The 12,392-nt window shown below is 46.3% G+C and overlaps 1 protein-coding gene across 1 annotated transcript; it reads left to right on the top strand.

Annotated features, from left to right (window-relative positions):
• Positions 1-453: 453 nt before the first annotated feature.
• On the top strand, positions 454-4,684 carry LOC123101930 (HIPL1 protein). Its single transcript, XM_044523173.1, has 7 exons — positions 454-708; positions 813-973; positions 1,428-2,231; positions 2,314-2,530; positions 3,049-3,227; positions 3,659-3,900; positions 4,070-4,684. The coding sequence occupies exons 1-7, from the start codon at positions 579-581 to the stop codon at positions 4,467-4,469; spliced, it is 2,133 nt and encodes a 710-aa protein (XP_044379108.1). The 5' UTR covers positions 454-578; the 3' UTR covers positions 4,470-4,684.
• Positions 4,685-12,392: the final 7,708 nt, after the last annotated feature.

Genomic DNA, 12,392 nt, shown 5'->3' with positions numbered 1-12,392 from the left:
GGCGCTCGGGAGAGGTAGGGAGAGGGAGGAGCTGGGCGGCGGCGAGGGGCGGGGCTGGTGTGGGCACAGGCGAGTGCAGGCCACCGGCTATATAGCCGCGCCGCACCCGTGTGTACGCGTGCGAGGGAGGGGAGGCGTCGGCGCGCCGTTCCGTGACGCGCCGCCCGTAAGGAATCAATGGCAAGGCTGACCGGCGGTAGCCTTGGCATTGATTCCCCGCGGGAACCGAGGCCGTTGGGGAAAGACGAGGCGCCGTGTCGCTGACGCGGCGGGCCCGCGGCTGTTTCGTGCCAGAACAATTCGCCCCTTTCGGTCTGGGTTCACCGGCGCTGTTTTCGATCCAGAGCGGCGAAAATCGGGCTTCTGAGGACGTGACTGAACCTTTTTTTAGCGCCGGCGCGAAAAAATCGCGTGGAAAGGCCTTCCCGAGGGCGCTGAAGATGCCCTCAGTGGCACTCGCAATAAGATCACTGGAGAGCGAGCGAAGCTACAATTCTAGTACTATAGTAGTCTCATCGCACATGGATTGATCCCACACAGAGCCGCAGAGCAGCTTCCTGCCCCCTTCCGCAGCTCAGATGCCGACGACGCCGACGGGCCGCCGCCCGCCCCCGGCCGCCGTCCTCCTCCATTGCTGCTGCCTCATCTTGCTCTGCTGCTGCTGCCTCTTCCCGGCCTGCCGCGCCTTCCCGCTCTGCACCGACGCCAGTCAGTGTCTAGCACCCAGCACACCGTCGCCTGCTGCTCGGCCTCTGCTTCTCTCTGCTACTTATATACAGTCCATGTCTTCTTGTTTTGCTCCTTTCGATCAGGGGCGCCGCTGCCGCTCAACGGGACGCTCGCCTTCTGCGGCAACGCCCCCGGCGCCACCTGCTGCGACGCCGCCGCCGACAAGGCCCTGCGGGACCAGCTCCGAGCCGCCAACGTCTCCGACGCCGCATGCGCCGCCGTCCTCAAGTCCCTCCTCTGCGCGGTCAGTGGCTGCCTTCTCTTCCTGCTCCTCAACGCCCGCCATGTGCTCGACGGTTTGCTTCGCTGGGCGTTTCATCGGTTATTTTATCATATATAGTGTTCGTTATACTGTCTCCTGGCTCTACTCAAAGCATGCACGCACATCATGACAGCAATTGTTGGTAATCCAGTCGCCTGGTTCAGACGAATCCGCATGCTGATTTTGTCTTGCACCTCGCATGTTGCCATGTATGTGGGTTCCTCTGTCCCATGTGAGAGATAACTAATTGAATGGATCAACAGAGACCGTTCTACTTGGAAAAGATATAAGCTTTAATAAACCAAGAATTGAATTACCGTGAACCTGGCAGCTGATATACTGAACTCAACTTATATGTCATGCTTTTCCAGAAATGCAATCCATAAACTTGGCAGCAGATCTGCTGAATCTGACTTCCATTTCATGATTTTTCCAGAAATGCAATCCCTATTCTGCTGAGCTGTTCGACGCCGGGCCGAAGATCCGTACGATCCCGTTCCTGTGCAACTCAGCCTCCTCGGCGACCTCTGCTCATCAGTCCAAGGAATCAACAGTACAGGACTACTGCAAGCTAGTCTGGGACACCTGCAAGGACGCGACGATACTCAACTCCCCTTTCCAGCCTCCCCTGCAAGGTGGTGGGAAGCTGCCTAGCTCATCGTCGAAGCTCACCGATGCCTGGCAGTCCGAGAGCGACTTCTGCACGTCGTTTGGTGGCGCGCCCAGCAATCGGTCCGTGTGCTTCAGTGGGAGCACAGTGTCATTCAACGCTACCCAGCCTTCGGCGTCTCCGAAAGGGGTATGCCTAGAGAGGATCGACAACGGGTCCTACGCCTACCTCAACATGGTTCCTCACCCTGATGGGTCTAGCAGGGTCTTCCTGGGCACCCAAGCTGGGAAGATACTGCTGGCAACCGTCCCGGATCAGGGGTCCGGCGGCACGCTGCAGTTCAGTGAGGCGGGCCTGTTTGTCGACCTGACTGACCAGGTGCATTTCGACTCGACGTTCGGGCTAATGGGCATGGCGTTTCACCCCGACTTCGCGACCAACGGGCGCTTCTTCGCATCCTACAACTGTGACAGGACAAAGTCACCCAGCTGTTCTGGTAGGTGTTCCTGCAATTCTGATGTGGGCTGTGATCCCTCCAAGCTTGGCACCGATAATGGCGCCCAACCGTGCCAGTATCAAGTCGTTGTGTCAGAATATTCTGCTAAAGGCTCATCGTCAAATGTTTCTGAGGTTTGCTCGTCCAGATACGTACGCTCTTCCATTCTTGCCTTGAACCTCATCCATTCGCACTATTCATGTCATTCTTCTTCAGGTAACTTCTGCAGATCCAACTGAAGTCAAAAGGATTTTTACTATGGGGTTGCCTTATACAAATAACCATGGAGGTCAGATACTTTTTGGGCCTACGGATGGATACCTCTATCTCATGATGGGTGACGGTGGACAGAAAGGAGATCCTTTTAATTTTGCGCAGAACAAAAAGTCGCTTTTGGGGAAAATTATGAGGCTTGACATCGACAGTACGCCGGGTAAATTCTTCGAGAAGGCGTCTTTTTTCATTTCTTTTGTTACTCAAGTTGAAATACTAATTTAAATTCTTCAGTTCTAGTTTTCATGTGTGATCTTAATTTTTCAGTAGTAGAAGGTTCAGTTATCAAACATTTAAGTAAATTTACTTCGGTAACACAGAACAACATGGGACTTGCTCTCGGGTCTTAGTTACCTCCTTCAGTGAGACTTCTTTAATGGCATATCACATCTGGTACAATTGTATTTTTAAAAGAAAACTACTGGACACATTATTTCCCTGTCTAAAGAATGGGCTAGTCAAACCTAGTTCACGACCTCCATAGCGACACCTTATTTTTATCAAAGTAGTATGTTACTTCTTATATGTCATAATTCGTTATTAAGATTGTCTTTTGGTATTTTCAGGAATGAAAATCACTAACCAAAGCTTATATTTCATAATTCGTATACGCTCTCAATTCATAATTCGTTATTTTGGCCCTTAATGCTTTCTAAGATTTTGCACTGGTATCTTCAGGACTCGGTAAAGTCACTAACCAAAGCTTATGGGGTAAATATTCCATTCCAAAAGACAACCCGTTCTCCGACGATAGTGGCTTGGCACCAGAAATTTGGGCATTGGGTGTTAGAAACCCTTGGAGATGCAGCTTTGATCTTGAGAGGCCTTCGTACTTCTACTGTGCAGATACTGGTCAGGTATCGTTTCAGGATCTTAAACAGTTTTAACTTGTGAGGTGCCAAATTTATATTGGCTTTATTGGTCCGATATCCTAGTGGGGCTGTAGTGCACTTCAGTGGGGTCAAGTTTGATAGCTATCTTACTATCTTTCTGAACTTGACATGCACTTACAATTTATAGTATAACACTGTAAGCACAGGATAGGCATGTAGCACACGATAGTTAAAACTTCGTAAGCGTCTTATGTCTTATGTGCATAATATTAATAGAACTCAACTTTTCATTCTCGTCCTCCCATTTTGCCACGCTATTGTTTGTTTCTCTGGGGTAGGTTGGTACAGTGTTTACGTGTACTTACAGTTTTAAAGTTCAGTTCTTGAGTGTACTTTAAAACTGTTAATCATTGGTTGTTATTTAACTCTTTTTGTATATTGTCCCAACAATGTAGGACCAATACGAAGAGGTTGATTTGATCTCCAAGGCCGGAAACTATGGATGGCGTATATATGAGGGTCCATTGGTGTACAATCCACCGTGGACACCTGGAGGAAACACATCACTCAAGTCCGTAAATGTCATTCCTCCTATTATGGGATACAGCCATTCTGATGTCAATAAAAACATAGGATCTGCGTCGATCATGGGTGGTTATGTCTACCGAGGATCCACCGACCCCTGCCTGTATGGAAGGTATTTGCTTCGGTGAAGCACCCTCGGCCTCTGCATTGATCAAAGCTTCGTCGAAAGGCATCTTGCGTCTTGCACTGATTTTGAACTCGAAGATAGTGTGGAGCTACTATGATGCTCAACGCATTTTGTAATTTGTATTTACTGGATGCATCGGCTGATGTGCTTTCAGGTACCTGTATGCTGACCTTTACGCATCAGCCATGTGGACTGGCACGGAGACCCCGGAGGGCAGTGGGAACTACACCTCCAGTCTCATCTCCTTCAGCTGCTCCAAGAACTCTCCCATCCCCTGTGACAGCGCCGCTGGGAGCCCTCTCCCGTCGCTCGGTTACATATATTCCTTCGGCGAGGATAACAACAAGGACATCTACGTCTTGGCAAGCAAAGGCGTCTACCGGGTTGTCCGGCCGAGCCTCTGCAGCTACACTTGCCCGACAGAGAAACCTGAGACGAACAATGGGAAGGCACCCGCAGGTCCTTCGTCGAACGCACCAGCAGCACTGGGAATGGGCATGAAAATGGGGGCTCTGTTGCTGTCTGCTGTCACTGCCTTGTTTTTGATGAGATAGGAGGATCCTACTACATCGATCATGTATTGGTATGCCGTAAGATCAATCCTCACATTTTAGCATGTATTAGCAGTACAATAATAAGTCAGCAATATTTCTTTGTACAGTTAGGAGTATGAATCATGACACATGGACCTATGAGGATTAGATTCTGAAAACTTAATATCAGTTCTGTATGAGCATATACCTCGTTATACATTATATTTCTGAAGCCACTGAACCTTGCCTTGGATTGTCCTATGGATTGCCTTGATTGGCACTTTGCCCCCTACTCTTTCTTGCTTAAGGCTAGAACCAGTTTATAAGATTATTATTATTTTTGTTAAAAAGAGGACAAACACGCGCACAAATCACCACCAAGAACACACATTCACACAGCCTATTGCAGTGGCATATGTTGACATCAGTGTCTTGATGTGCATATGCATACTTGGATGCTTGCAAGAGGAACAGATAGTGAAGGGAAGCTCTATTCATATCATACTTTTCCATGTTCCTCTCAAAGTCTCAAGTCTATGTTCATCATATTTCACATTTTTACTTATCAAGTTTTGGTAGGAGTGTAGTATGTGGCTTATATATGTTTTTGATTGATAGGTAAGTTCATTTTACCCACTAACTTGTACTTGAGCTAAGTTACAACTCTTTAACTCCATTTTGGCCGGTTTTAAATGGTCAAAATAGGCAGACTGGGTCTTTTTAACGGAATGGAAAAAAGTAAGTGCTTTGAATCATTGCGAAAAAGGTCGAGGTATTTCAAACTGCTAGTTGACACGGACAGAGTAGGGGAAGAACTTATGAAGAAATTTCCACGATCGATGATTCTCTTTCGAAATTGGAGGGACTACTTTAGACCGGACTGAAGCTGAGTATCGTAACTTAAACTTGAGAGGTTTAGTCGTTTAAACCACCTTTCATGAGCACTGCTGTTATTTCCACAGGTCAGTGATTGCCGAAGAAGATCCATGGCAATTGATTTCTTGACAGCACTTGTGTCACAGTGCCAAGTTTAATTTCTAGCAGGAAGAAAAATGCCTCATCAACCTTAATTTAGCTAACTACAGGCAAGGACGCATGGATCCCCAACCAACCAATCAAGTCCACTGCACTAAATGTATATGTATGTCAGGTCATGCATGATGCCCAGATCCATCCACCTAGTAGTATGTATCTACCTATGTATGGCCATGTATTGGTTTGACTGCAAGTATACTTATAAGGTCTACTGAATCTGGTCATCTATCATGTATCATCACATCACAGAGTGACAAGAGGCAAATACAAATTTGCTATTTCTGTATCATTCTTGTCATGGTCATTAGTTAGGGCATCGAATGTTTGTTAATTAATTTGATTCTTGTCATGGTACATTTTTTTATCAAATCCCTAGCTTGATTCCAGTGCAAGGGCCTTTCCTTGGTAGAAGGGGAGGCAACCGTCTCCCTGGTTGCTATCTCTCTCCTTGGTGTTGATCACCATTGCAGTTCATGTTCTTGCACCAAATCTAATGTATACTGTGTCAGAAGGGCATCGCCTTTCTTTCCAGCGATCTAGGCACAGTTTTCTCCACCACAGACGATGGACCGCAGCGCTCTGCAATGGAAGAATGGAGGACTGTTTATCTTGCGCTACAGCAGTCCGTGACAGTGGCATCAGTTATCTTTGTTTTCCTGTGTTCTTTTTCTTATTCTTTCTCATTGGTTCATCGCTTTTCTATCTTTTTTATGTTTGTCTATCGGGTTTCTTTGGCTTTTTTGTATTTCCATTCTTTTCTTTTTCTTCCTCTTTTGGGTTTCACCGCTTTTCTTCATTTTTATGTTTCCCAACAGGTTTGCTTCTACTTTCTTTGTTTTTTTCCATTTCCTTTTCCTTTTTTCTCCAGTTTTCACCGGTTTTCTTCACTTTTTATGTTTCTCTACGATTTCCTGTGGGTTTTTCCCTTTTTATTTTTATTTTTCTTTTTTATTCGACAAATGTCTACTTTCTTCCATACATTTGATGTCTCCATTTTTTTAATACACATGGTACAACTTTCGTATACATCAGGAACATTTTTCAATACCTGTTTAACATATTTTAAATACATAATAAACATGTTTTTCAAATATATGTCTGGATGTTTACTTTTTTTGCACACACAATGTACATTTTTCATATACACCATAAACATTTGTTATACATGTGAAAATTTTGTCCAATACATAACTAAATATTTTTTTAGATATATGTTTTGATGTATAATTTTTCTCATGTACGTTGAATATTGTTCTCATACATTATACACATTTTACATTTTTCAACTACATAATCAATATCTTTTCAATATATATTTTTATACACATTGTAAAGTTTTCATATATATCATGAAAATGTTATACACGATTAAACTTTTTAAATACCTGATCAATATTTTCTACTCATGCATATAACATCTACGCATAGACCTGGCTTGGATGCCACTATTGGGGAACATAGTAATTTCAAAAAAAAATCCTACGCACACACAAGATCATGGTGAAGCATAACAACAAGAGGGGACGAGTGTTGTACACGTACCCTCGTAGACCGTAAGCGGAAGCGCTATGACAACGCGGTTGATGTAGTCGTACATCTTTACGATCGACCGATCCTAGTACCGAAAGTACGGCACCTCCGCAATCTGCACACGTTCGGCTTGGTGACATCCCACGAATTCTCAATCCAACTGAGTGTCGAGGGAGAGCTTCGTCAGCACGACGGCGTGATGACGGTGATGATGATGCTACCGTCGCAGGGCTTTACCTAAGCACTACGATGATATGACCGAAGTGGATTATGGTGGAGGGGGGCACCGCACACGGCTAAGGGATCAATGATCAACTTGTGTGTCTATGCGGTGCCCCCTGGCCACGTATATAAAGAATGGAGGGAGGAGGAGGCCGGCCCTCATAGGGCGCGCCCAAATAGTCCTAGTAGGATTCCACTTCCCACATGGAATATGAAAAAGGGAAGGGAGAAGGAGAAGGAAGGAAGGGGGCACCCCCTTTCCCCAGTCCAATTCGGACCAGTCCATGGGGAAGGGGCACGGCCACCCTTGAGGCCTTTCTCTCCTTTCCTGTATGGCCCATTAAGGCCCAATACGAATTCCTGTAAGTCTCCGGTACTTCGAAAAATACCCGAATCACTCGGAACCTTTCCGATGTCCGAATATAGCCTTTCAATATATCGATCTTTACGTCTTGACCATTTCGAAACTCCTCGTCATGTCCCCGATCTCATCCGGAACTCGAACAAACATCGATCATCAAATCACATAACTCATAATACAAATCGTCACAGAATGTTAAGCATGCGGATCCTACGGGTTCGAGAACTATGTAGACATGACCGAGACTCATCTCTTGTCAATAACCAATAGCGGAACCTGGATGCTCATATTGGTTCCTACATATTCTACGAAGATCTTTATCGGTCAAACCGCATAACAACATACGTTGTTCCCTCACTAGTAGAAAACAGGGCTATGGTCCAGGCCGGCTCAGCCCATTAGTCCCGGTTCAGTGTAGAACCGGGACCAATATGGGCATTGGTCCCGGTTCGTGAGCCCAGGGGGCCGGCCGGGCCACGTGGGCCATTGGTCCTGGTTCGTCTGGACCTTTTGGTCCCGGTTGGTGGGACAAAGCGGGACCAATGTGTTGGGGAACGTTGCAGAAAACAAAAATTTTCCTACGGTTTCACCAAGATCCATCTAGGAGTTCATCTAGCAACGAGTGATTAGATGCATCTACGTACCTTGTAGATCGCGAGCGGAAGCGTTCAAAGAACGTGGATGAGGGAGTCGTACTCGACGTGATTCCAATCACCGAAGATCCTAGCACCGAACGGACGGCACCTCCGCGTTCAACACACGTACGGAACAGCCACGTCTCCTTCTTCTTGATCCAGCAAGGGGGAAGGAGAGGTTGAGGGAGATGGCACCAGCAGCAGCACGACGGCGTGGTGATGATGGAGCTGCAGTACTCCGTCAGGGCTTCGCCAAGCGCTATGGAGGAGGAGGAGGTGTTGGAGAGGGAGAAGGAGGCAACCAAAGGCGTGGGATGAAAGCCCTCCTTCCCCCACTATATATAGGGGGGCCAAGGGGGGGGGGCGGCCCTAGGAGATCCAATCTCCTAGGGGGTGCGGCCAAGGGGGAGGAATCCCTCCTCCCCAAGGCACCTAGGAGGTGCCTTCCCCTCCTAGGACTCTTCCTCCTTGAAACCCTAGGCGCATGGGCCTCTTGGGGCTGGTGCCCTTGGCCCATGTAGGCCAAGGCGCACCCCCTACAGCCCATGTGCCCCCCCGGGACAGGTGGCCCCACCCGGTGGGCCCCCGGGACCCTTCCGGTGGTCCCGGTACAATACCGATAACCCCGAAACTTGTCCCGATGGCCGAAATAGTACTTCCTATATATAATTCTTTACCTCCGGACCATTCCGGAACTCCTCGTGACGTCCGGGATCTCATCCGGGACTCCGAACAACATTCGGGTTACTGCATATACATATCCCTACAATCCTAGCGTCACCGAACCTTAAGTGTGTAGACCCTACGGGTTCGGGAGACATGTAGACATGACCGAGATCGCTCTTCGGTCAATAACCAACAGCGGGATCTGGATACCCATGTTGGCTCCCACATGCTCCTCGATGATCTCATCGGATGAACCATGATGTCGAGGATTCAAACAACCCCGTATACAATTCCCTTTGTCAATCGGTATGTTACTTGCTCGAGATCCGATCGTCGGTATCCCAATACCTCGTTCAATCTTGTTACCAGCAAGTCACTTTACTCGTACCGTAATGCATGATCCCGTGACCAGACACTTGGTCACTTTGAGCTCATTATGTTGATGCATTACCGAGTGGGCCCAGTGATACCTCTCCGTCATATGGAGTGACAAATCCCAGTCTTGATCCATGTCAACCCAACAGACACTTTCGGAGATACCCGTAGTATACCTTTATAGTCACCCAGTTACGTTGTGACGTTTGGTATACCCAAAGCACTCCTATGGTATCCGGGAGTTACACGATCTCATGGTCTAAGGAAAAGATACTTGACATTGGAAAACTCTAGCAAACGAACTACACGATCTTTATGCTATGTTTAGGATTGGGTCTTGTCCATCACATCATTCTCCTAATGATGTGATCTTGTTATCAATGACATCCAATGTCCATAGTCAGGAAACCATGACTATCTGTTGATCAACGAGCTAGTCAACTAGAGGCTTACTAGGGACATGTTGGTGTCTATTATTCACACGTGTATTACGATTTCCGGATAATACAGTTATAGCATGAATAAAGACAATTATCATGAACAAAGAAATATAATAATGATACTTTTATTATTGCCTCTAGGGCATATTTACAACAGTCTCCCACTTCCACTAGAGTCAATAATCTAGTTACATTGTGATGAATCGAACACCCATGGAATTCTGGTGTTGATCATGTTTTGCTCTAGGGAGAGGTTTAGTCAACGGATCTGCTACATTCAGGTCCGTATGTACTTTACAAATCTCTATGTCTCCATCTTGAACATTTTCACGAATGGAGTTGAAGCGACGCTTGATGTGCCTTGTCTTCTTGTGAAACCTGGGCTCCTTGGCAAGTGCAATAGCTCCAGTGTTGTCACAGAAGAGTTTGATCGGCCCCGACGCATTGGGTATGACTCCTAGGTCGGTGATGAACTCCTTCACCCATATTGCTTCATGTGCTGCCTCCGAGGCTGCCATGTACTCCGCTTCACATGTAGATCCCGCCACGACGCTCTGCTTGCAACTGCACCAGCTTACTGCCCCACCATTCAAAATATACACGTATCCGGTTTGTGACTTTGAGTCATCCAGATCTGTGTCGAAGCTAGCGTCGACGTAACCCTTTACGACGAGCTCTTCGTCACCTCCATAAACGAGAAACATTTCCTTAGTCCTTTTCAGGTACTTCAGGATATTCTTGACCGCTGTCCAGTGTTCCTTGCCGGGATTACTTTGGTACCTTCCTACCAAACTTACGGCAAGGTTTACATCAGGTCTGGTGCACAGCATGGCATACATAATAGAACCTATGGCTAAGGCATAGGGGATGACACTCATTTCTTCTATATCTTCTGCCGTGGTCGGACATTGAGCCGAGCTCAATTTCACACCTTGTAACACAGGCAAGAACCCCTTCTTAGAATGATCCATATTGAATTTCTTCAATATCTTATCAAGGTATGTGCTTTGTGAAAGACCTATGAGGCGTCTTGATCTATCTCTATAGATCTTGATGCCTAATATATAAGCAGCTTCACCAAGGTCCTTCATTGAAAAACTTTTATTCAAGTAGGCCTTAATGCTGTCCAAGAGTTCTATATCATTTCCCATCAAAAGTATGTCATCTACATATAATATGAGAAATGCTACAGAGCTCCCACTCACTTTCTTGTAAACGCAGGCTTCTCCATAAGTCTGCGTAAACCCAAACGCTTTGATCATCTCATCAAAGCGAATGTTCCAACTCCGAGATGCTTGCACCAGCCCATAAATCGAGCGTTGGAGCTTGCACACCTTGTCAGCATTCTTAGGATCGACAAAACCTTCCGGCTGCATCATATACAATTCTTCCTTAAGGAAACCATTAAGGAATGCCGTTTTGACGTCCATTTGCCATATCTCATAATCATAAAATGCGGCAATTGCTAACATGATTCGGACGGACTTCAGCTTCGCTACCGGTGAGAAAGTCTCATCGTAGTCAACCCCTTGAACTTGTCGATAACCCTTAGCGACAAGCCGAGCTTTATAGATGGTCACATTACCATCCGCGTCTGTCTTCTTCTTAAAGATCCATTTATTTTCTATGGCTCGCCGTTCAACGGGCAAGTCAGTCAAAGTCCATACTTCATTTTCATACATGGATCCTATCTCGGATTTCATGGCTTCTAGCCATTTGTCGGAATCCGGGCCCGCCATCGCTTCTTCATAGTTCGAAGGTTCACCGTTGTCTAACAACATGATTTCCAAGACAGGGTTGCCGTACCACTCTGATGCGGAACGTGTCCTTGTGGACCTTCGAATTTCAGTAGGAGCTTGATCAGAAGTATCTTGATCATCATTAATAACTTCCTCTCTAGTCGGTGCAGGCGCCTCAGGAACATTTTCTTGAGTTGCGCCATTTTCCGGTTCAAGAGGTAATACTTCATCAAGGTCCACTTTCCTCCCACTTACTTCTTTCGAGAGAAACTCTTTCTCTAGAAAGGATCCATTCTTGGCAACAAAGATCTTGCCTTCGGATCTGAGGTAGAAGGTATACCCAATAGTTTCTTTAGGGTATCCTATGAAGACGCATTTTTCCGACTTGGGTTTGAGCTTTTCAGGTTGAAGTTTCCTGACATAAGCATCGCATCCCCAAACTTTTAGAAACGACAGCTTAGGTTTCTTCCCAAACCATAATTCAAACGGTGTCGTCTCAACGGATTTCGACGGTGCCCTATTTAAAGTGAATGCGGCAGTCTCTAAAGCATAGCCCCAAAAAGATAGTGGTAAATCGGCAAGAGACATCATAGATCGCACCATATCTAATAGAGTGCGATTACGACGTTCGGACACACCATTACGCTGAGGTGTTCCAGGCGGCGTGAGTTGTGAAACTATTCCACATTTTCTTAAGTGTGTACCAAACTCGTGACTCAAGTATTCTCCTCCACGATCTGATCGTAGAAACTTGATTTTCCTGTCACGTTGATTCTCAACTTCACTCTGAAATTCCTTGAACTTTTCAAAGGTCTCAGACTTGTGTTTCATTAAGTAGACATACCCATATCTACTCAAGTCATCAGTGAGGGTGAGAACATAACGATAGCCACCGCGAGCCTCAACACTCATTGGACCGCACACATCAGTATGTATGATTT

This window comes from Triticum aestivum, chromosome 5A, assembly GCF_018294505.1.
Source record: "Triticum aestivum cultivar Chinese Spring chromosome 5A, IWGSC CS RefSeq v2.1, whole genome shotgun sequence".
NCBI lineage: Eukaryota > Viridiplantae > Streptophyta > Magnoliopsida > Poales > Poaceae > Triticum > Triticum aestivum.
This window is presented reverse-complemented; position numbering and strand designations above follow the sequence as displayed.